This window comes from Vulpes vulpes, chromosome 2 (genome assembly GCF_048418805.1).
Source record: "Vulpes vulpes isolate BD-2025 chromosome 2, VulVul3, whole genome shotgun sequence".
Lineage (NCBI taxonomy): Eukaryota > Metazoa > Chordata > Mammalia > Carnivora > Canidae > Vulpes > Vulpes vulpes.
The window spans coordinates 126,784,075-126,808,768 of NC_132781.1; the positions used below are offsets into that span (position 1 = coordinate 126,784,075).

A 24,694-nucleotide genomic window follows, 5' to 3' on the forward strand; every position below is an offset into this window, starting at 1 on the left:
GGAGAAATAGAGATCTAAAAGTCTAACATAAAGTAATAAAGAATAATATAGCTCTTTCTGAAGGGAAGTGTCTATAAACTTAGGTTTTAAGTTTCTCAGTTATGCAAACTAATTTTTTTCTGTTTTACAGTTGTCACCAGCTGTTAGTAAGTTTTCACTGTAATATTTTTTTGATGCTTACTAATTCAAGGGTAGAACAGTTGAATGTTAGAACTAGAGGGATCTTAGGTATTATCCAAATATCTTACTTTACTGAGGCTCAAGGATATTGCTTGTCCAAAAAAGATTCACATAAGTAGCAGCAAATATGAGACAAGAGTGAATACCTTTTTGACTAGGTTGGAAGTAATAGGATTTACAAATTTTACGTTTTGCTAAGCATCAAAGGAGGAACTTTGTTACAGAAATATTGTTCAAGCATAGGGATCATTCTATTTGTTACTCTTTAAAAAAAGTAAAGTAAAACATAAAAAGAGGTATAAATGCACATGAGTTTTCTTTTTTTTTAATTCATTTATTTGAGAGAAGGGAGAGCACAAGAGCAGGGGAAAGGGCGGAGGGAGAAGGAGAAGCAGTCTCCCTTCTGAGCAGAAAGCCAAATGAGGGGTTCCATCCCAGGACCCTGGGATCATGACCTGAACCACTTAGGTGCTCCCTAAGATGAATTTTCATAAAATGAACATACAAACGTAACCCTTATTTGATACAAAAATTAGAATGTTTCAGACATCTTTCTTTCCTCCAGAAAAAGTGACTATCCTGATAACGTACTATTTTTTTTTTTTTCTGTTTGTAAATATAAATGGAGATGGAAACATTCAGAATATATACCTTTATGTCTGAATTTGACTCTGGATTATTCATGAATCTCAAGTTGAGTGCAGAAAGAGATGTAGACTCCAAATGCATTCTATTAAGCCAGTCATTAAAGAGACTTGGAGGTGGCTCAGTGGTTGAGTGTCTTGCCTTCGGCTCAGGTCGTGATCCCAGAGTCATGGGATCGAATCCTGCATCAGGCTACCTACATGGAGCCTGCTTCTCCCTCTTCCTATGTCTCTGCCTCTCACTCTGTATCTCATGAATAAATAAATAAAAAGGATTATTTTTTGAAAACATTCATTCAAGTGTTAACATTATGCTTTGTTATTGCTGTTTTATTTTTTTTTATTTTTTTATTTTTTTATTTATCTATGATAGTCACAGAGAGAGAGAGAGAGGCAGAGACACAGGCGGAGGGAGAAGCAGGCTCCATGCACCGGGAGCCTGACGTGGGATTCGATCCCGGGTCTCCAGGATCGCGCCCTGGGCCAAAGGCAGGCGCCAAACCGCTGCGCCACCCAGGGATCCCTGTTATTGCTGTTTTAAAATGAATTAACAAATAAATATTTTTAAAATTCTCATTTTTAATATCTAATGTGGTAAATACCAATAGGTATAACTACATAAACAAAATTCTTTGAAATCCTCTATCATTTTTAAGACTTGTATAGAATTCAGAGTCCAAAAATTTGAGAGCTACTGATTCAGTATAGTCTCTCTCTCTTTTTTTTTTAGATTTTATTTTATTTATTCATGAGAGACAGAGAGAGAGAGAGAGAGAGAGGGGTAGAGACACAGGCAGAGGGCTCCATGCAGGGAGCCCGACATGGGACTCTATCCGATCCCAAGTCTCTAGGATCATGCCCTGGGCTGCAGGTGGCGCTAAACCGCTGTGCCACCGGGGCTGCCCTGATTCAGCATAGTCTCATTTTTATTTTCTTGATAAGGAATTAGTTTGGGCTTATATTCATATTCCTGTTGGCCATTTGGATATCCTCTTTTGTAAAATGCCTGTTCAAGTCTTTTTTTCCACTTCTTTATTTTTAAATTTGTAATCTCCACCTCTTACGTATTATCTAGATATATGGCATATGTCAGTTATGTGGTTCAAATATCCACTCCCACTCTTTGTCTTGCCTTCTTTACTCTCTTAATGTTATCCTTTCATTAGCAGAAATTCTTAGTTTTGATGCACTACAATTTATCAGACTTAAATTTTGGTTAGTAATTTTATGTCCTATTTAGTAAAACATGAAAATAGTTTTATCATTTTATCTTCTAGAGGCTTTGTCATTTCACCTTTCACAATTAAATCTAAAATCCACGTGTAATTGATTTTTTTAGTGTAACACTCATGTAGGTCAGATTGAATTTCTCTCTGGGTAACTAGTCCACCAAGTACCATTTATTGTCACTTTTTTTTTTTTTTTAAGATTTTATTTATTTATTTAAGAGAGAGAGTGAGTGAAAGAGAAAGCACTAGCAGGGGTAGAGGGAGAAGCAGGCTCCCATGCTGAGCAGGGAGTAATGACACAGGACTCAATCTTAGGACCCTGGGATCATGACCTGAGGTGAAGGCAGACACTTAACCATTAAGACTGAGCCACCCAGGTGCTTCTGTTGTCACTACTTTTGACCAGTGAATCCAACCACAAAGAAAAAGTTTTCTTTTTGATAGTAATATCATGGCATAAGCCAAAGCATTAAATTTTTATTGAAGGTGCCCATGTAAATCAATGTTTAACTTTTAATTTATAATTTTTAAAAGTATGATGTTAATAATTGTGTTCACGTAAACTGTAGAATATTTTTAAAGTAAAACTTACAAGAAAATATGAAATGTCAAAGGAGTAGTGTTCAGTTTTTTAAGGATATTCTGGGCTTTAACGAGTTTTGATTTGGAACATCTACTTCTAGGACTTTGTGTTAATGGCATATATTATATACAGGATAATAATTTATAGAATCACCCTCAAAGTAAGAACTGATACTGCAGAACTGATTCTAAATCATTTACTTTCAGGAAACGTTTTGATGGTAAATTGCAGTCTGAGTCGACTAATATTGGAAAAACCAAGAGAGATGCAGATTTTGAGGGCACAGATGAACCCATTTTTGGAAAGAAGCCTAGGGTGGAAGAATCAATAACTGAAGATTTAAGGTAGTATTTCCATTATCATAAATGTTAGTTATTCTTAAATTAGATGGTTGCAGAAAATCTTGAAGATTACTCACATGTGGCTACGTTATAAAGGTATTTGTTGCATTAAAGAAATGAAAGATATTTCTTAAATACATGCAAAAATATAGAATATTTGTATAAGTTTGGGGAAATGGAAAACAATATAGAAATTTTATCTTTTAATATTTTAAAATCCAATTTTGAGAAGGAATTGTGAAGCCTAATTTTTTTTTTTAAGGTAAAAAAAAACCCACCACATTTATTTTTAATGTCCCAAGAAGAGGATCACTGAGAGTGGAATAAATGGAAAGAATAAAACTGGCCTAATAGAAAACATAAATGAGAAGGAATATTAAGTGGAATTAGACTTTTATTGTTACATGTTGGAATAGAGTGGCTATGAATCTTAAGACTACTATCAGTGAAGGAGACCCATGGATATCTATGACTGAAATAACGTGTTTCTTTACATAGAAATTGATGAATCTTAATAGCTTTGCTTTCCTCTTGTATGCCATATTTTGTCTTGGTATTACCATGAAAAATGTACTCTTTCTGTGAAATTTTCAAACCAGTTACCTGTTGTAGCTAGCAAAAGTAGCTACTGTAAATGGTGGTAGATGTGTCACTGAAATATTTCAGATCCACTTTTCCAAAGCTAGTGGAATATATTACAATATAATATTGACAGTTTAAAACAATCATCGTTGCTTATTGTAGTAACCCTTGGGTTTTGTCCAAAGTATTATAACTGATTATTGATTTAAATAAAAATGAAAAGTAAAATCAGTAAGAAAAATGAACCTAGCACAAAAATACATCTACATTTCTTCAGTTTATCCAGTCCTGTCCATTCAGAGTCTAAGCAGGACCTAGATGAGAACTTAGGATTTTGAAGAGAATAGGGAACACTTCTTTAAATTCTAGCAATGTCTGTATTAAGCTAGTTTATTTTGTACTCTCTATTGTAATGGCTTTTATAACCAACTTCTTGTTTTAAAGTAGTGACAGTGCTTTGGAAGAGTACTTAAAAAATTTTTTTTAGTAATTACTGGAACTGAGCTGACATAATTCTTTAAATAATCCACTTGGCATCTGTACTGTATTTGTAAGTGTAGACAGTAACAGATCATTTTGAATTCTCAGCATAAATTTGAGTAATGGGAAAGATTTTTTTAATATTCTTAATAGCCATTTTTTTTCCAATTCAGAATATTGATAATTGAATAGTGTCATTTTCCTTAACACTGCAAACTGGAGGTTTATTATCCAATTATAAAAAAGTAATTTATTTTAATATAACTAATATATATATATTTTTAAGTTTGGCAGACTTGATGCCCAGAGTCAAGGTACAGTCCGTTGAAACTGTTGAAGGGTGTACACATGAGGTAAGTGCAAACAGTATATAGGAAGTTAGTGTTATCAGTGGGAGTTTGCTTTGGGCTGTCTAGTATAATCGTTAGCAAGCAATTTAATCTTCTTTTTTTTTTTTTTTTTAATTTTTATTTATTTATTTATGATAGTCACACACAGATAGAGAGAGAGGCAGAGACTAGGCAGAGGGAGAAGCAGGCTCCATGTACCGGGAGCCTGACGTGGGATTCGATCCTGGGTCTTCAGGATCGCGCCCTGGGCCAAAGGCAGGCGCTAAACCGCTGTGCCACCCAGGGATCCCGCAAGCAATTTAATCTTAGGGATGTTGGAAACAGTAATAGTTCCGTTGGGGTGTATGTAGTCCAGTGAAAGGAACTGGGGCTTTGTGTTCTAAACTGAACTCATCTTGAAATTGCAGTTTATCTAACACAGTCTTAGATGAATTTCTTAACCTTTTTGACATTGGTTTTTTTTAATTTTTAAATTTGGGATAATGCGATATACCTTATGGGGTGGTTGTGAAGATTATAGAAGAAAATTAGAAAACACAGATAAGGTGTTCAGTACATGTTCATTCCCATACTCAATGACAGCGCCGTTTTACAGGTCATGTCCTTCTTCATGTCTTGTTTTGGTTATTGATATATTGCAATTTCATTATTTGCCATGTGGTGGTAGTCTCTGGTAGCTTGTAGTAACACTTTAGGAGTCAGAATTTATAAAGGTAATACTCTTTCTTTATACTAAGCCTTCTGTCTTTACAATATGACCTTATAAGTTATAGGTAACTGGTAAGTCTTCTTAAGTCTTAATTGAGTAAGCAGAGTAATTCCAAATTAAGAAAAATGGCTTTTGATAGATGTTAGAACCTTGTTTTTAGAATACCTGTTTTTGGGGCACCTGGGTGGCTCAGTGGTTGAGCATCTGCCTTTGGTTCAGGGCATGATCCTGGAGTCCCGGAATCGAGTACCACATCGGGCTACCTATGGAGAGCCTGCTTCTCCCTCTGCCTATGTCTTTGCCTCTCTCTCTGTGTCTCTCTCATGAATAAATAAATAAAATCTTTAAAAAAGTAAAATAAAATACCTGTTTTTCTGCACTTGTTTTCATAATTTCCTTATGTTCTTTTAGAATAGCACTTCCTGGGATCCCTGGGTGGCGCAGTGGTTTGGCGCCTGCCTTTGGCCCAGGGCGCGATCCTGGAGATCCGGGATCGAATCCCACGTCGGGCTCCCGGTGCATGGAGCCTGCTTCTCCCTCTGCCTATGTCTCTGCCTCTCTCTCTCTCTCACTGTGTGCCTATCATAAATAAATAAAATTAAAAAAAAAAATTAAAAAAAAAATAGAATAGCACTTCCTTTAGCATTTGTAATACTCATTTGCTCGTTCGTTCAGTACTTATATTAGACCCCTATTCAATTCTCTGGTCTTAAAAAGATTGTAAGGGGGTGGTTCAAAATTTGCTCTGAAGAGGTCAAAAGTTCTATTTGTCCTCCAGAATTACTCTACAATCCCTCCTTCTGTCACTTCTCACTTTTTTAGCAACTAACTTTACCTTTCACTTCATTTAGAGGCTTAAGTCTAACAAGCTGGGTGTCCTGTCTTTATAACCTCCTTCACCATGCCTCTCTGTACCTGTCACATACACTCAAAGGAAAACACAATGCTAAGGAAGCTTGTTCTGCCTGTGTTCTTGGTTGTAACTTAACCTTGCTTTCACAAAGACTTAGATCATTCCATTTTTTCCTTGACTGTTTCTAGAGTCGAATATCTTATCTTCTCTATTTGCCCTTCCCTATTAGCATATGAATATTCAGAAGCTTCTCTTATTCTGGATTGCTTTTCAGCCACTATATTTTCCCCCCTTCCGTAGTCATTAATGCAGTATATATCTTTTGAGTGCCAGGAACATTGTATTATTCACTGAATATAAAAAGATAAAAGAGATGTGATCCCTTACTTTTCAGAGTTGCTATTGAGTGCTCTGCTAGGAAAATCCAGACTACACTAACTTGCCATTCATTTTTAAATATACTGCACTTAGATTTCTTCTCCATTTCTTTCAAACTGCTGTGGCAAAAGTCACCAATGACTATCTGCTAGGTCTGTTGACTCTTGATCATTTTACTAGTTTTCTATTTCTCTGACTCCTTAGTCTCTCTCTTTTCGTATGTTATCGTTAACCCAGACTTTTCAGTACTGATTCTTGTACATGTGAAAACACAATCTGTTGTTCTTTTTTCTATTAAATCTTACAGAAGCTAAAATCTTAATTGCTTCACACTGATGTTCTTTGTTCATTTCATAGAAAGTACCAGGAAAGATGTGAGAGTGTCACTCAACTAATCAGATATAGCCCTATAGGGATTCCTATGGGAATCATACCGTCATTTGGGGTCTGGGCTTTGGATTTACAGATCCAGAAATCTGGTTTTGTCAGTATACCAGGGGTTGTGCTTTCTTGGATAGGACTCATTTTCATCATGTTCATAAGAGATGGAGGTATATAAAAATATGTCATTTCCTTAAATTAAGAATAAGTAGTTGTCTAACTACTTAAATTAAGTATTACCTTAAATTAATTACCTTAAATTAAGAATAAGTAGTTGTCTAACTACCTGTGAATCAGAAATTACTTAGAAGTTTCTTGGAATCCTAGTAAAGAGGAGTAAACATTATTAAGGGAAAGACAAATGAAAACTGTTATCCCCCAGAAGTATTCATTCATTAGTAAAAAGTACTTGATAAGTTACTCTTTCTTAACGTGTGCAGGATAAAATACCAAAATCTAACTATTGTCTCCCCTTTGTAGGTTGCATTTAGAATGTCACATTTCTTTTAACATTCATTATACTGGGTATGATTCATTGGTTTTCATAATTTAGTAAGTTTCACTTTTCTTAATTATAATCAGGGTATAATTTATTCCTTTATGAAATACTACCCACATTGTGATTATATAGGTGACCCTTGAGCAAGGCTATTTTGAACTGCACAGATCCACTTAAAAGTAGGTGTTTTTTAATAAACAACAGTATTGGGCAGCCTGGGTGGCTCAGCGGTTTAGTGCCACTTCCGCCCAGGGCCTGATCCTGGAGACCTGGGATCAAGTCCCACGTCAGGCTCCCTGCATGGAGCCTGCTTCTCCCTCTTCCTGTGTCTCTGCCTCTCCCTCTCTCTTTCTTTCTGTGTGTGTGTCTCTCATGGATAAATAAATAAAAATAAAAAAATAAACAACAGTATTGTATATGTATTTTTCTCCTCCTTAGGATTTTCTTAATTACATTATTTTCTCTAGGTTACTTATTATAAGAGTATAGTCTATAGTTATATACTAGTCTACTAGTCTGCAGTTACATACATATATAAAGTGTGTTAACTGTGTTATCAGTAAGGCTTCTGGTTAACAGTAGGCTACTAATAGCTAAATTTTGAGGGACTCAAAAGTTACACATGGATTTTTCGACTTACACATGGATTTTTCGACAGCGCGGAGCAGGGTCAGGAGAAGGATTGTTGCCTCAAATCCTATGTTGTTCAAGGGTCAGCTGTAATTGAGTTGGAAGTTTACCCACAATCTCTTAGTATTTCTAAGATGGTAATCTCATGTAATATTTACTTATTGAAGTTTTGCTCTTATAAATTATTTCTAATTTTTGTGTGTACTTTATTTTGACCCTCTGGATTTATATACTACATGATTTAGTTCTTGGGAATTTAGATACATTTTGAACTGCTCTCCACGTCTTTTTTTTTTTTTTCCTCTCCAGATCTTAATCTTCACTGGAGGAAAGTAAATTTTCTGTTTTAGGAAATAAGGAGTATCATTTTATTACATATAGAAATATCCCTTTTATGTCCATTAAACTTTTTTTTTTTTTAAGATTTTTATTTATTCATTCATGAGAGACACAGAGAGAGAGAGAGAGAGAGAGGCAGAGACACAGGGAGGAGCAAGCTCCCCATGCAGGGAGCCTGATGTGGGACTCAATCCTGGGTCTCCAGGATCACGCCCTGGACCGAAGGCGATGCTAAACCGCTGAGCCACCAGGGCTGCCCCAGCTTTTTTTTTTTTCTTTTAAAGATTTTATTTTTATTTTTTTTTGAGAGACACAGAGAGAGAGGCAGAGACATAGGCAGAGGGAGAAGCAGGCTCCCTGCAGGGACCCTGATGTGGGACTTGATCCCAGAACCCCAGGATCACGCCCCGAGCCAAAGGCAGATAGATGCTCAACCATTGAGCCACTCAGTGCCCCTCCATACAGCTTTTTTGAGCAATATATTAGTTATGGGAAATACAAAGATACCAAGGATAGGTCCTAGACCTTAAACACATTTTCTTTGGGGAAATAAACTTAATTGGTATTAATTACATTACCATTAGATAAATGCAAGTAGGGGTTTTTTGATTATCCTATAGCTTTAGCATTTATCTTATTATTAAAGGCAGTTATTTAATTTTACAATGTCTAAGACTATCAAACACTATCACTTGTGTTTTTCAAACTATCATTAATTATGGAGTATTGAATGTATCAGTTCTCCAAATAGTAAGTTGTTGACTCTGTTTTTTAACATCAGGTTGCGCTTCCTGCAGATGAAGATTATTTACCACTTAAACCTCGAGTTGGAAAAGCTGCAAAGGTCTGTACTTTAGGCGGTACAGTTTGTACAGTTTTGTGTCTCTTCTAAAAATCCTAAGCTCTCTGAAATGAGATTTTTATACTTCCAGTGTATATAAACCAAGAATAAGCCACCTGAAGTCAGATACAGTGAGAACTAAATCAGTAAACAACATGATTTTAAAGAGGCATCATGTGATGAGATTTTTAAAAATGAAAGTAATGATTCTTCACCTTTTTAAAGAATCTAATCAAAATTATCAAGCTTTCTCTAAGAACAAAAGCATGTGTACAATAAGTTATACATATAGTTTTGGGAGTTTAACATTTAACAAGCTTTTAAGGAGCTTAAACTAATGCTTGTATTGAGTGGATTTTGAAGTTCTGATAGAACTCAAATAATAAATACAAGCTTTCCAAGTCATGTTTTCCCTAACTGAAGAAGGCAGAATGATGGAGTAAGCATGAACTCTTTAAAATCTAGTAGATATATTATTCTATCTCTGCTGAGTAAACTTAAGTGGGAACTTTGCTTTTCAGAGCTTTAGAGTTCCCATCTGTGAAATGAAAGAATATTTATTTTAGGGGTTATCATGGGTCAATAATAATAATATATGGAAAATGTTGCTTAGTGCCTACCACAAAACATGTTGATAAATGGTAATGTTCCTGTGTTGTAACTAATATAATGTGTATATTGGCAAAGTAAATTGAAAGATTAGACAGTATAATTAACTTCTTCACTGTTTAGTTAAAGGTTTTTTTTTTTTTAACTCTTCCTAACTTTCTCTATTGGGTAGCATATTTCTTAAATAGAATAATAAATGCTCTCAGAATGCTTTGGAGGGGTAGCATTCCTTAATTTTAAGTGTGTTCTGAATGGCACATATTTTAATGTAGATATTGTTATTGTCTTTTTATAGGAATACCCATTCATTCTTGATGCTTTTCAAAGAGAAGCCATTCAGTGTGTTGATAATAATCAGTCTGTTTTAGTATCTGCACATACATCAGCAGGAAAAACTGTGTGCGCTGAGTGAGTAGCTTTATCTATAAAGGAAATTTTAAGCCTGTTAATACTTGTTTTATGTATGTAGGTGCTCCTGTGTTGGTTTATAATCTCATATCTGCTTGCTGGATTAACTCCTTTGTCATTATGTAATTCTTTATCTCTTATAATAGTCTGTTTTGTCTGACAAAAGTACAAAAGTATAGTTAACACCTGTTTTTGTTTCCATTTGCATGGAATATCTTTTCCCTTTCCTTCATTTTCTGTCTGTGTGTGTCCTTAACGTCTGGAGTGAGTCTTTTTAGGTAGCATATAGCTGAATTTGTGGTTTTTTAATCTATTCAGCTACTTTTTTTTTTTGAGAATTTACGTTTAAAGTAATTATTAATAGATATATACTTGATGTCATTTTATTAGTTGTTTTCTGGATGTCTTGTGCTCCTTTGTTCTTGTTCTCTTTGTGCTTTTTTTTTTTGTGCTTTTTAAATGAAATTTTAAAATAATTTTTTGTTTCTTTCACCCTTTAAAAGTTTAAGTTTTTCTGTTTGATTTCTGTAAGTGAAGATAGTTTTCCTTCTTTCTTTCTACTTTAGATACTTTTAATGTCTTTGCTTATTGAACTGGTTAGGAAATCCAGTATAATGTTGAATAGAAGTGATGAGAGAACATCTTTGCCTTGTTCCTGAGACTAAGTCTTCCATCAGCATGCTGTTATCTGTAGGTGTTTTATAGATGCCTTTTATCAAGTTGAGGACGTTCCCTTCTATTCCAAGTTTGCGTGTATATGTGTATATGCATATAGGATATTTAGTTATTATATCTTGTCAAATGCTTCTTTTTTCTGTTACTATGATGAATGCATTAATTTTAAAATAATAAACCATCCTGAGATAAACTCTGCAAGGTCATGATAAATACACCTATTAATAAACTGCAGTATTGTTATTTATAAAAAATATATATTTGGTCATTCCAGTGGTTTTATCCATGGTTCTTAGGTCAGGATTCCTAAAACTGTTGGAAATTTCATGTGATAAGAGCAGTAAAGATGTCTTTTATTAAATTAATTATGTGACTTGGAAGAGGGGCTAATACACAGGAGAACCACTTATATGATTTTCCACCCACCCTCTTCCCTGACCTCCACTGAGGATAGATGGAAAAGGGCTGGAGGTTGAATCAGCCAGTGGCCAATGACTTAGTCATGATTCTGTAGTGAAGCTTCCATAAAAAAACAAAAGAACTCGGGTCATTGGGTTTTCAGGTTGGTAACATGTGCAGGTGTCGCTAGAACAGATGTTCCAGGAGATGGCGCACCTGGATGGGAAGGGCATGAGAGCTCTTCATCCTTTTCCCATGTATTTCTTCATCCAGTTGTTGATTCATATATTCTTTAGTATACTGATAAATGTAAGTAAGTGTGTCCTGAGTTCTGTGAGCTGCTTTAGCCAATTGGTCCATACCAAGGAGGAAGCTGTTGGAACCTTCAATCTGAAACCGATTGGTCAGAAGCACAGGTAACTGGCTTAGGACTTGCTACTGGCATCTGAAGTGGGGGCTGGAAGGCAGTGTTTGTAGAACTGAGCCCTTAGTCTATAGAATCTGATGCTGTCTCTGGTGAATATCAGAATTTAGTTGAATTCTCAACACCCTACTGGTAAGAATTGCTTGGTGTTATGAGTAGGGGAGTCCCCCATGTGTCATCGGGTTCTAGGAACCTAAAAAATTCATGTTGGTAAATATATTATTGGATTAGATTTTCTAAAAATGTGTTAAGAATTTTTGCGTCTTTGTTCATAAAGGATATTGGTCTGTAGTTGATTGTAATATCCTTTCCTAGTTTTGCTATCAGGGTAATGTATTTTTTTAATGGTCAGCCTGTTAGAGGGTGATCCAGTCATACTGATCTTAGAGAAAAAGTTTTTGGTTTCATTGATTTTGCTCTGTTTTATTTTCTATTTTATGAGTCAGATTCGGATTTGGGGGACTCATTTGCTCTCCTTTTTCTAGCTTTATGGAGGAAAGATGAAGTAATTGATTTGAGACCTGTCTTTCACTAATATAGGCATTTAGTGGTATAAGTTTTTCTTTAATATTGCTTTAGCTACACCACAGATTTTGATTTGGTATATTTGGGAAATGCTTTTGGTATGTTGCCAAAATAATTTGATGTTTTGGTATGTTGTTTGATCCAGATTTCTGTGTGGCATTATTTTTCTTTTTCCTGGAGAAACTTTTTTACATTTATAGTAGTACAAATCTTCTAATGAAAAATCCTTTCAACTTTTTATGTCTAAAATACCTTTTACTAAAAAAAATAAATAATAAAAATAAAATAAAATAACTTTTACTTTGTCTTCATTTTTGAAAGCTGTTTGCACTCCATATAGAATTCTAATTCTAAGAGTACCTTTGGACTTGTGTAGTTTATGACCGGAAATCCCCTGTCAACCTTACCTTGTTCCTCTGCAGATAATGTATCTTTTTCTTGGCTACTTTAAGGTTTTATCTTTATCATTGGTTTTAAGCAGTTTGTTTATGATGAGGCTTGGTATAGTTTTTTTCGTGTTTCTTAAGCTCTGGGTTTGTTTTTCATTGCTCCCTGTGGTTCTTCTTTGAGAACTCTAATTAGGATTATATTAGGCCACTTAAAGTTGTCTCATGATACACTGATATTTTCCATTTTTGTGTGTTTCATTTTGGGCCTTTTCTAATGCAGTGTCTTCCATTACCTTTTGCTTCTACATTGTCTGTTATATTATTAATCCCATTCATTGCATTTTCATCTCAGATATTATAGTTTTCCTTACTAGAGAAGTTCAGTTGTGTGTGTGATTTTTATTGTTTTATTTCCATCTCTACTTAGTACTTCACTTTTAGCTTTTTTTTTTTAAGATTTTATTATTTGAGAGCATTGCAAGCTGGGAGGGGGCAGTTTGGGTAGAGAGAGGGAGAGGCAGACTTCCCACTAAGCAGGGAGCCCTCTGTGGGGCTCAATCCCAGGACCCTCAGATCATGACCTAGCCAAAGGCACACTTAGCCTCCTGAGCCATCCCAGCACCCTTTTCCTAGCTTCTTAAACTTATGGAATACTGTTACAAACTGTTTAAATGTCCTTGTTGCTCCTTTTTTCATCTTGTTACTGTTTTCATTTGTTTTGATTGACTTCCCTGCATTTCTCTGCTTCTTTGCATATTGCTTCGATAGAATGTTGGGCTGCTTTTAATTTCATCATTGTCTTGAAGTAATTTGATTATAATGTGGTTTTACATAGTTCTCACTTTTCTTATGCTTGAGTTTATTGGGCTTTCAGATTTGTACGTGTATTATATTTTTTATCACATTTGGGATATTTTCAGCTTTTTTTTTTTTTTCAAGCATTCTCCTTCCTCCTAGTTCCTTGGGGACTTCAACTTCTATCATGCCACTTTAGGTTGTCTCAAAGCCCACTTATACTCTGTTTTTATTATTTTGGGTTTTTTTTGGAGTTTATTCTTTTTCACTTTAGACAGATTTTCTTGACAAGTCTTCAAGTTTATTCATCTTTTTTTCTGCAGTGCCTAATCTGATTTCATTTTTATCCATTGTATCAAATCAGACATTGGATTTTTTATCTTCAAAAGTTTGAGTCTTTTAATGTTTTCTAGCACTTAATGTTTTGCTGCTGCTGTGAAGGCTTTCTTTTCTTTTTTTTTTTTAAGAGACAGAGACAGAGAGAGGCAGAGACACAGGCAGAGGGGGAGAAACAGGCTCCCCACAAGGAGCCTGATGTGGGATTTGATCCCAGACCTTGGGATCATGCCCTGAGCTGAAGGCAGATGCTCAACTGCTGAGCCACTCAGGTGTCCCCTGTGAAGGTTTTCTTTTTTTTTTTTTTTTTTAATTTTTTATTTATTTATGATAGTCACAGAGAGAGAGAGAGAGGCAGAGACACAGGCGGAGGGAGAAGCAGGCTCCATGCACCGGGAGCCCGATGTGGGATTCGATCCCGGGTCTCCAGGATCGCGCCCTGGGCCAAAGGCAGGCGCCAAACCGCTGCGCCACCCAGGGATCCCCTGTGAAGGTTTTCTATTTGTCTTTGTTATTCAGCAGTTTGACAGTGCTTCTAGGTGAGATTCTTTTTTATTTTTTCCTGCTTTGGTTCATTGTTCTTGTCAGATCTGTAGATTAGTATATTTTTAAAGAAATTTAGGAAGTTTTCATTGTTATTTTTTGAAATACTTTTATCTCACTTTGGAACTTCCGCTGGGACACTTGAGGTTCTCTGTTTTTTTTCTTTTGTTTCTTTCTTTAAATTTGGTCATTTTTGTTGATTTATCTTCGTAAATCTAGTGATACTGCATATTTACCAATACTATTCTATCATCTCAAATCTGCTCTTGATCCCATCTAGTGAATTCTTCATTTTAGTTAATACTTTTCATCTGTAGTGTTTTCATTTATTTATGGTGTAGTAATACCATAAATATCTCTTGTAATGGCCTGTTGAATAATTATTTTCTGTTTCCTTTCTTACATGACTTCTATTTTCTGGACATGTTTCGGATAGCTGCATTTAAGTCTTTGTCTACTGAGTCCAACATCTGGACCCACTGAGAATTAGTTTCTCATGGAACTTTGTCCCCTTTGTATGGATCATACTTCCTGTTTCTTTTTGTATCTTCTAATTTTTTTGTTCGAAAGTGGACATTTTAGGTAATATATTGTAGCATCTCTATATCCTTTTCAGTTTCATATCTATCTCTTAAACTATGTATTTGATCATGTTCGGACAGCTTTTAGTTATTTCAGTGTTTGGGGAGTAAGGTTATATGTTTGTGATGAATAATGTTTTTGTTTCTCCAATTAGATTATGAGCCTGTTGTGGGCCAGAATTATATTTTAAACAAGGACACTCTACCACAGTGCTAACCTTAGTTATCATTTCATAGTCTTTATTTAAATACCTAATAGAATTTAAAAAAAAAAAAAACCTAAACTATTACATTTTGTTAATAGCTGTGCATGAACTTTTCAAAATTAGAACCATGATTCCCAAGCAAGGAATGATTTGGTAATTATTACAAGTGGGAAAGAATACATCTGGATGAACTTATTTTTGAAACTCAGAAGAACAAAATTTCATTTTCCAGGGTTTGCTAATTGTATATATGTATGTATAAAGTGACAGGCAGAGCCTCTAAACTTTTGGAGACCCATTTCTAGAACTAAAAGGTTTTTACTTCCAAGAAACAGGGTAACCTTTAGTAATCTTTTGGTATTAGTAATTAAGTTACGTTAATTTCAGTAGTCCACAAATATTCTTGTTTATTAGACCACTACACTTCATATTTATTATTATAATTATTATTTTAAGAGCTTGTCACTAGTAAGTAGAATAAGATATTAATGTTCTGCAAAGTCCATTAAGATAAGTAACTAGGGGAAGTTGGGACATAATTTATACATTAATAGAATTTTTAAAAAATTATGTAGTTTAAAGAAAAGGTTTTGAATACTTTATTATTTGCTTTCACATTTTTAGGTATGCCATTGCATTAGCCTTAAGGGAAAAACAGCGTGTAATATTTACCAGCCCAATTAAGGCTCTGAGTAACCAGAAATACCGGGAAATGTATGAAGAATTTCAAGATGTTGGTTTGATGACTGGAGATGTTACTATTAATCCTACAGCATCTTGTCTTGTTATGACCACAGAGGTAATTTATATCATGCTTAATCCAGTTTTTCCTTTTTAATTTTATTAATCTATTTAATTAGAACATCTAATGCTTTATCAGTTCATCTGTATAGATAAAATGTAATACTTTATTTTATTTTATTTTTTTTAAGGGGGCAGGGAGGGAAGGGGAAGCTGGGGGCCCAGCCCCGGGGTGGGAGGGAGAGGGCGCGGAGGGGAGGCTGGGGGTCCAGCCCTGGGGTGAGGCGGGGGCGGGGAGGGGAGGGTAATACTTTATTTTTTGAGTAGATTTACTTGAAAAGGAGAAATTAGCCTTTAAAGGATTTAGTAATTCTATAAATTTAAGTGTAAATTATTAATTCTGTTATTTGTTACATGACTGTCATTTTTTTTAAGGTTTTATTTATTTATTAATGAGAGATGCACACAGAGAGAGAAGGGGGTGCAGAGACATAGAGGGAGAAGCAGGCTCCATGTAGAGAGCCTGATGTGGGGCTCAGCCCCGGGTCTCCAGGATCAGGCCCTGGGCTGAAGGTGGCACTAAACCACTGAGCCAACCGGGCCACCGATGACTATCATTGATAGAATTATTTTTCACTTAATATTTTTAAAAGACTGGGATCCCTGGGTGGCGCAGCGGTTTGGCGCCTGCCTTTGGCCCAGGGCGTGATCCTGGAGACCCGGGATCGAATCCCACGTCGGGCTCCCGGTACATGGACCCTGCTTCTCCCTCTGCCTGTGTCTCTGACTCGCTCTCGCTCTCTGTGTGTGACTATCATAAATAAATAAAAATTTAAAAAATAAAATAAAAGACTTACTGTCAGGGACATTGACGGTTTTGCATACATAGATTCATATAAGTAGTGGCTTTTCTTTCCATTTGATTTTTTATTTTTGTATCTTAGTGTTGATAAAAATACATCAATAACTTTTTAAAAATGTCCAGTTAAGTTTAGCTTCTTCCCCCTGGTGATAGTCAAGTTTCACTTAAAACATATATACTTATAATATCTTAGGTTTTGAGCACAGCTATCTTTATACAGATGTATCTTTTATACATTCTTGAATTATATTCCTGCATTTTACAAGGACATGGTACAATAGACAGCATAAATTAACTTCTGGTATGCCAGGCAAAAGCATTGCTCACTTTTCATTCTGGTACCCAAAGTAAGTTTCCATTCCCAAAGCATTTTTCCATGTGTGGAAGATGTTCTTTAACTCAAAAATCAGAATACTAGGTGCCAGAGAATATCCATGTTGTGAGATGAAGCAAAAAAAAATCAGTAAACAGTATAAGGTACCATACATTGAATAGAAGACCATTTTAAGTTACTTTCATGTCCTAGACAATGTGGATTTTGTGATAAGTATTATATGTACAATAAAGTGGGTTTGTATTTAACATATGTGCCGGTAGTGGTGGTAATTCTCTCCATGAACTGTATCTGATTAGTAACTGTTGAGAAGTCACTTATTTTGGTTTTAAGAGAGAAGGAATATTATTTGGTTTATGAACCATATTTAAAATATATAACCTAAAATTATTTTTTTTCTATTAAAAAAGCATTTCCAAAATTCCTCTTTAGGAAGATGAACTTCTGTAATGTTAAAATTTGCTAAATTGTTCATATTTTTTTTAGATTTTAAGAAGTATGCTGTACAGAGGTTCTGAAGTTATGCGAGAAGTAGCGTGGGTCATATTTGATGAAATTCATTACATGAGAGATTCAGGTATGTTCTGTCATGTTGCTGAGATGTGTGCCATGTGTTTTCCTTAAAGGCTTTAGGAATTTTGAATAAGTAGTTGTTGAATGTTGCTTTTAGTTTTCATGTGGCTAGAGTTGTAGTAAACTAAATTGTGGGAAACATGATACAGTATTTCTGATGGGATCTCGTTTAACTGCCACTTCTTAAATAGTAACTGGGTGAAAAAAATGCAAATTCATACAAAACAATTGGAATTTTAAAAAAAATTGTTTTTTAAAGATTTTATTTGGGAGAGAGAATGAATAAGCAGGGGAGAGAGGCAGAAGGAGAAGAAGCAGCACGCTCCCTGCTGAGCAGGGAGCCTGACTCAGGGCTCGATCCCAGGATCCAGAGATCATGACCTGAGTTGAAGGCAGATGCTTAACCAACTGAGCCACCCAGGCGCCCTGAAGCTAGTTTGCTTTTATTTTTTTATTTTTATTTTTATTTTTGCTAGTTTGCTTTTAATAGAGAACTCTAAAATCAGTGTTAAAGAAATTTTTAAGATTTTCAGCCTGGAGTTAACTTACTTGGATTTTTTATTAGTATTTCAGTTTTTAAAAACTAAGAAATGTGGGTTTATGGTTAAAAAAATAAAATAAAATAGGGATTATGAAATAAAATGAGAAAAAAAATAAATATCTGTTTACTTGAACCATTACACTGCTGTAGGGAAAAGTAAGTATACTTGGAATTTTGAGTGGAACTGGGAGAGCTAATGTTAACATTTAAAAGTTACATATGTACATATTTATTTATTTATTTTTTTTTTTATTTATTTATTTTTTTTTTTGTTTTTTTTTTTTTCATATGTACATATTTAAACTCAGTTTTTATTTAAACTAAAGCACTGAGTTAACCTATATTTATAGTGAAAGTAATATAATTTATGAAATCATTTACCTTTTAAACATTTCACCCCTTTCAAATTCATAAAATTAAAGTTTTTTTTTTTTTTTTCTTAAGATTTTATTTATTTATTCATGAGAGACTGAGAGGCAGAGACCTAGGCAGAGGGAGAAGTAGGCTCCCTGCAGGGAACCTGATGTGGGACTCCATGCCAGGACCCCAGCATCATGCCCTGAGCAAAAGGCAGATGCTCAACCACTGAGCCACCTAGGTTCTGAACAGAGCTGTTCTGGTTTTAAAATCATGAATCCTGTATTTGTTTTAAGAGGAATCTCTCAACTGATTTTTCTAGATTTTTTTTTTCATTTAAATAAAAACTGACGTAGTTTTGCTGCTCATCAAATCTTTCATGTCTAGAGATCACGAGGGTTATTTGGGTGAAAGATGCTATATGGTATAGTAATGGTGTATCTTTGAAATTTGTTGCTGTAGGGCAGCCCCGGTGGCTTAGCTTAGCGGCTTAGTGCCGCCTTCAGCCCAGGGCAGGATCCTGGAGACCAAGGATTGAGTCCCACGTCAGGCTCCCTGCATGGAGCCTGCCTCTCCCTCTGCCTGTGTCTCTGCCTCTCTCTCTGTGTCTCATGAATAAATAAATAAGCTCTCTCCTTTCCACCGCCATCCTGGTTGCGTGTGGTTGACTGTGATCACCATGTCTTCTCACAAGACTTTCAGAATCAAGTGATTCCTGGCCAAGAAACAAAAGCAGAATCGTCCTATTCCCCAGTGGATTCAGATGAAAACTGGTAATAAAATCAGGTACAACTCCAAGAGGAGGCATTGGAGAAGAACCAAGCTGGGTCTATGAGGAAGCGTCGCAGTCATGAAATAGCAAACATAATTGGCACACATATTTAAGCTGCATGGAGATCACATGTTCCTATCTTATCAAAATGGAAACATCCTTCCTACCTTGCCAATAGACATGTCTTATCAAGGGAATGATTTTCTCTGTTACTATGCCTCTATACCAGTAGGTTGGTTCAGTAATAAATGTGAGACTTTTCAGCTGAGCTGCTGTTGTGTCCTGATTTGTGAAGTACTGAATTCCCCCTCCTGTCAGATCTCACGTAGCACTGTCTGATAGAACTTTCTGCAGTGATAGAAATGGCCCTTGACAACGAAGTATTTAAAGTGTGGCTAGGGGACACCTGTGTGGCTCTGTCTGCTAAGCGTCTGCCTTTGGCTCAGGTCTTGACGGGGAGTCAGCACATCTCCCCCTCTGCTCTTCCCCCTGCTCATGTGCTTTCTCTCAAATAAAATCTTTTAACAATCAATCAGTCAATCAATAAATGTAAAAAGGATACCGTGTGGAGCTGTTCTTTGCAGGGTATTATTTCAGAGCACATTGTGTTTTTAGGGGTTTAGTCTACTAACTTTCTACTGGACGAATTCATGGTAAGAACTAAAGTAGTTTTCATTAGGGGGTCTGTGGCTAAAAATATCTTTGTGTAAAGTGGTCTGCATTCCTAATTATTGTGCTTGAGAGAAAATAATATTAGATGTCAGTAAATTCCAAAGTATATATATTTTTTTCAGAGCGTGGTGTTGTATGGGAAGAAACTATTATTCTGCTTCCTGACAATGTCCACTATGTGTTTCTTTCGGCTACTATTCCAAATGCCCGACAGTTTGCTGAATGGATTTGCCATTTACATAAACAGGTATTTTTTTTTTTTTTGGTGTCTTCAATATTTAAAACATTGTAAGTTGGCTCTACTATCTTTTATACTTTGTTCTTGATGCCACTTAGAATTAAGAAGACATTTTATTTATTTTTTTTTTATTTATTTATTTTTTTTTAATTTTTTTTTTTAAATTTTTTATTTATTTATGATAGTCACAGAGAGAGAGAGAGAGGCAGAGACACAGGCGGAGGGAGAAGCAGGCTCCATGCGCCGGGAGCCTGATGTGGGATTCGATCCCGGGTCTCCAGGATCGCGCCCTGGGCCAAAGGCAGGCGCCAAACCGCTGCGCCACCCAGGGATCCCAAGACATTTTAATGTAAAAGTACTTCTCACGTCCGGCAAGCTTATCAAAATCATGTGACTTGGTTTTTACAAGTTTGTATTTCTAAGTGCTATCTTAAACCCTGTATATCAACATCTCTGTGAGTAGGGGCTTGTGAGCTAACTCTTAAAAGCTCCTAAGTTGATCTGATGATTTGCCAGGTTTGGAAACTACTGCATTTACTCATAGAGTGAGGCCTTGTAGTAGAGAATTTCCTCTAAGATCTAGTACTAGGAAGAAGCTGGACGACATCTCCTGAGCATGTGATTTGATTCTTCCTATGTGAATACTGTCAGCCTTTTTACTGACTGTGTTTCCCATTTGTTTTTGTAGTCCAACTTTAGCAGGAGTATAGGACCTTATAACAAGCATTTGTTCATTTGTGCTAAATTTATTCTTGGTTTTATTTTCCTGTCTTTATTTTTCCTTTATACCAGTGTTCTTATAAGTTGTTATCTGTTTTATAAGCTCTCTGATGACATTTTTGTAACATCTATATTGCTTCTGTAGGATAGAAACCTATTGGATCTTCTGGAGGAGCTAGATCAATCTGCTGATTTAGTAAACCTTTGAAAACCCTCTGTGGGGCAGAAAAATCCTATTTTACTTCAGGGAGTATTCTGTGTCACCATACTACGTAGGAACAGGCATCATCTATAATTATGGCATCACAGGTCTAGGGTCTGAATCCAAGATCATTATTGAGGCTCATATCATATATTTGGCCCTGATTGATAAAATTGAATAGATGGTAGTATAATTCAGTAGACCTAATTGTTCCACATTTTTCTCTTGCCTGGTTTTTTAAATTTTTTAAGTTTTTTCTTCTTTTGAAATGTTGAATTCAAAAGTTTATTTCCCCAAGGTCTTTTAGGTAAGTTAAATACACTGTATTATTTTGAAGACATAAAAATGTGTTTAATTGTTGATTTTTTGTTGTTTGTTTTTTTACAGCCTTGTCATGTAATTTACACAGATTACCGGCCTACTCCGTTGCAGCACTACATTTTTCCAGCAGGGGGAGATGGCCTGCACCTTGTTGTTGATGAAAATGTAAGGGAGTAATTGTGATTCTTCCCTATAATGTCACCCTTGGTTGTTTATACCTATTTTTCCTAAAACTGAAGTAGAATAGTATAAGTCCATTTTTTTCTTAGGTAGTTTTATGGTCCAGAACTGTTGGCTTTGTGTGTATTTTTATTTCCAAAATTATATTTAAGACTTGTGTTTCTCTTAGGCATGAATTAAGATTTTTCTTCTTTCCCAGTTTTTTTTTTTCTTCTTCTTTTTCAGTGTTTTAAAATGTCTGAAGAACAGGGACTTAGCGCATGTTTCAGACATCTTTTGTTTTTCCCAGTTTTAATATCTCTGTCACCTTTTATTACCTATTATGTACATTTTTCATTCTTTTACTGACCTTTGTGATAGTTATTACTTTTTTTTTGAGGAAGCTTTGTTTTGAAATATGAAAAAGGCTTGGATTTTAAAAAAAGGTTTGGATTGTGGTTAAATATTAGCAAGGTTACATAGAAAAGTATCTGATTCCAGGGTGACTTCAGAGAAGATAATTTTAATACTGCAATGCAAGTACTTCGAGATGCAGGTGATTTGGCAAAAGGAGATCAGAAGGGGCGGAAAGGAGGAACAAAAGGTAATGTGGAACTTTGTTCACTTTTTTCCCTCAGAAAACTGTATAAATAGATAGTATATGATAAAATGGGATAAAAGGTTCATCTCATTCTCATATATGATATTAAGGTATAATTCACATACTATATAGTTTATCCATTAAAATCTACAATTTTATGGTTATTAGTATATTAACAGAATTATGCAACCATCACAATTTTTTTTATTGATATATAATTCACATACCATAAAAATTACCATTTTTAAGTGTGTAGTTCAGTGTGTTTTAGTATATTCACAAACTTGTGCGGCCACTAATTCCAAAACATACTCATCGAGTCAGAAAGAAGCCCTGTATCCATTACCAGTTATTCTATATTTCTCCTAAAGTCTTCTCCTGCCCCTCAGCCTCACACAATCAGTAATCTGCCTTTCTATGTCTATTTTCCTTTTCTGAGTGTTTCAAATAAATGGAATCATAATTTGTGTGGCTTTTTGCAACTGGCTTATTTCATTTAGCGTGTTTTCAAGGGTCATCCACGTTACAGCATGTGTCAATCAATACTCTTAAACCCTTTTACAATGAAATAGCATTCCATTATATGAATATATCACATTTTATTTATCCATTCATCAGTTATTTGGGTTATTTCTCTTTGTTGATTGTTGTGAATAATGCTCGTATAAATATTTGTGTTCTCCAATTTTTATATAAATTTATATTTATAAATTTATAAATTTATAAAGCATACATTTATATATAAGCTTATATAAATGTATGTTTTCTTTTCTCTAGAGTGTATACCTAGCAGTGGCATTGCTAAGTCATGGTATTTTTATTTTTAACCTTTTGAATAACTGCCAGAATATTTTCCCAAAATGGCACCTCCATTTTACACTCCCATCAGAAGGTTATGAAGTTTCCATTTCCTCCACATCCTTGCTAATACTCACTATAATATGTCTCTTTGAATACAGTCAGCCTTGTGGTATGAACTGGTAAATCATATGGTTTTTTTTTTTTTTAAGATTTTATTTATTCATGGGAGACAGAGAGATAGAGACATAGAAAGAGGGAGAAGCAGGCTCCATGAGAGGAGCCTGATATGGGATGTGACCCAGGGCCCCAGGATCATGACCTGAGCCAAAAGTGGACACTCAATCACTGAGCTACCCAGGCGCCCCTATGATTTTGATTTATATTTTTCTCATGGCATTGCTAAGCAATGCCAACACTCATGATGTGTTGTGAGTATCTTTTCATGTGCTTATTGGCCATTTGTATATCTTATTGGAGAACTACTTATTCAGATCTTTTCCCCATTTAAAAATGAAATTGTCATTTTGTTGTTGTTGTTGAGTTGTAAGAATTCTTTATATGCTCTGAATGGTAGACCCTTACCTATTTTTTCCCATTCTGTGGGTAAAGGTCTTTTCACTTGATTGTTGGTATCGAAGTACAAAAGTTTTTAATTTTAATGAAATACAGTTTATCTGTTTTTTTCTTTTGTTGCTTGTGCTATTGGTATCATACCTAAGAATGCTTTGCCTAATAACGAATCATGGACATTTACTCCTATATAGTTTTTAAGCGTTTTATAGTTAGAGATTTTATATTTAGCTCTATAATCCATCCTGAGTTAATTTTTGGGTTGGTATATGTACTGTTTTTGCAGGACCATCAAATGTGTTCAAGATTGTGAAGATGATTATGGAAAGAAATTTTCAGCCTGTAATTATTTTCAGTTTTAGTAAGAAGGATTGTGAAGCCTATGCACTTCAGATGACCAAATTAGATTTTAACACAGGTACTATATAATATATAATTTCAGTACAGTCTTAATGTTATATGAAAATGTAAATATATTTTAATATTGTTAATCTGTTGTGATTAATCTATTGTGTATTGCTAGGATATGCAGTTCATGTTACAGTCACAGGAGGTACTCATGGTACTCACTGCATTTGTAAAAGCTTTAAGACCCTATTTTATTTCCTTCTTTTCCTTTCCTTTGTTTTGTTTTATTGGGAGGCATAAACATATTACTCTATGTAAAATCCAAAGATCCCTCCTGAAAAATATTAGTTTATACCCTCTTGTACTTTATTGCTATAAGCTCCTTTGTTACTGTGGTTCTCTGTGTGACAACTTAAGGTTAGGTTTCTTGGTCAGATCACTTTCTGTATAGAAAGTACTATGCTTCATTATTCTGGAACTCCAAACGACTCTCTCTCTCTCTCTCTCTCTCTCTCTCTCTCTCTCTCTGTGTGTGTGTGTGTGTGTGTCTCATAAATAAATAAAATCCTTAAGAGAAAAAAAAAGGGAAAGCCCAGGTGGCTCAGCAGTTTAGCGCCACCTTCAGCCCAGGGCCTGATCCTGGAGAACTGGGATTGCGTCCCATGTCAGGTTCCCTGCATGGAGCCTGCTTCCCCCTCTGCCTCTCTCTCTCTCTCTCTCTCTCTCTCTCTCTCTCTCTCTCTCTCATAAATAAATAAATAAAATCTTAAAAAAAAGAAAAAATCCAAACGAGGATGACCTGTCCTTTACCTGACTGTGGTGTAACCTTTTAAATATAGTAAGATAACTTGTATTAAATTAATCAGTTATTCTCACATATTATTTGTAAGTATAACTTACTTAAATTCACACAGCTAGGTAGTAGCATAGACTATCAAAATATTCAGCATATTGAATACCATCTCACTTATTA

The 24,694-nt window shown here is 35.2% G+C and overlaps 1 protein-coding gene and 1 pseudogene across 1 annotated transcript in view; both read left to right on the plus strand.

Annotated features, from left to right (window-relative positions):
• MTREX (Mtr4 exosome RNA helicase) overlaps window positions 1–24,694 on the plus strand; it is a 107,172-nt gene that overhangs the window by 5,418 nt on the left and 77,060 nt on the right. The window contains exons 2-11 of the mRNA XM_026018748.2: window positions 2,843–2,980; window positions 4,326–4,392; window positions 8,960–9,022; window positions 9,924–10,036; window positions 15,534–15,708; window positions 17,333–17,423; window positions 19,884–20,008; window positions 21,309–21,407; window positions 21,903–22,005; window positions 23,660–23,791. Coding sequence (XP_025874533.1) covers window positions 2,843–2,980; window positions 4,326–4,392; window positions 8,960–9,022; window positions 9,924–10,036; window positions 15,534–15,708; window positions 17,333–17,423; window positions 19,884–20,008; window positions 21,309–21,407; window positions 21,903–22,005; window positions 23,660–23,791 — 1,106 coding nt within the window. The remainder of the gene's footprint in view (window positions 1–2,842; window positions 2,981–4,325; window positions 4,393–8,959; window positions 9,023–9,923; window positions 10,037–15,533; window positions 15,709–17,332; window positions 17,424–19,883; window positions 20,009–21,308; window positions 21,408–21,902; window positions 22,006–23,659; window positions 23,792–24,694) is intronic.
• Window positions 18,974–19,288, plus strand: LOC112935172 (large ribosomal subunit protein eL39-like; annotated as a pseudogene).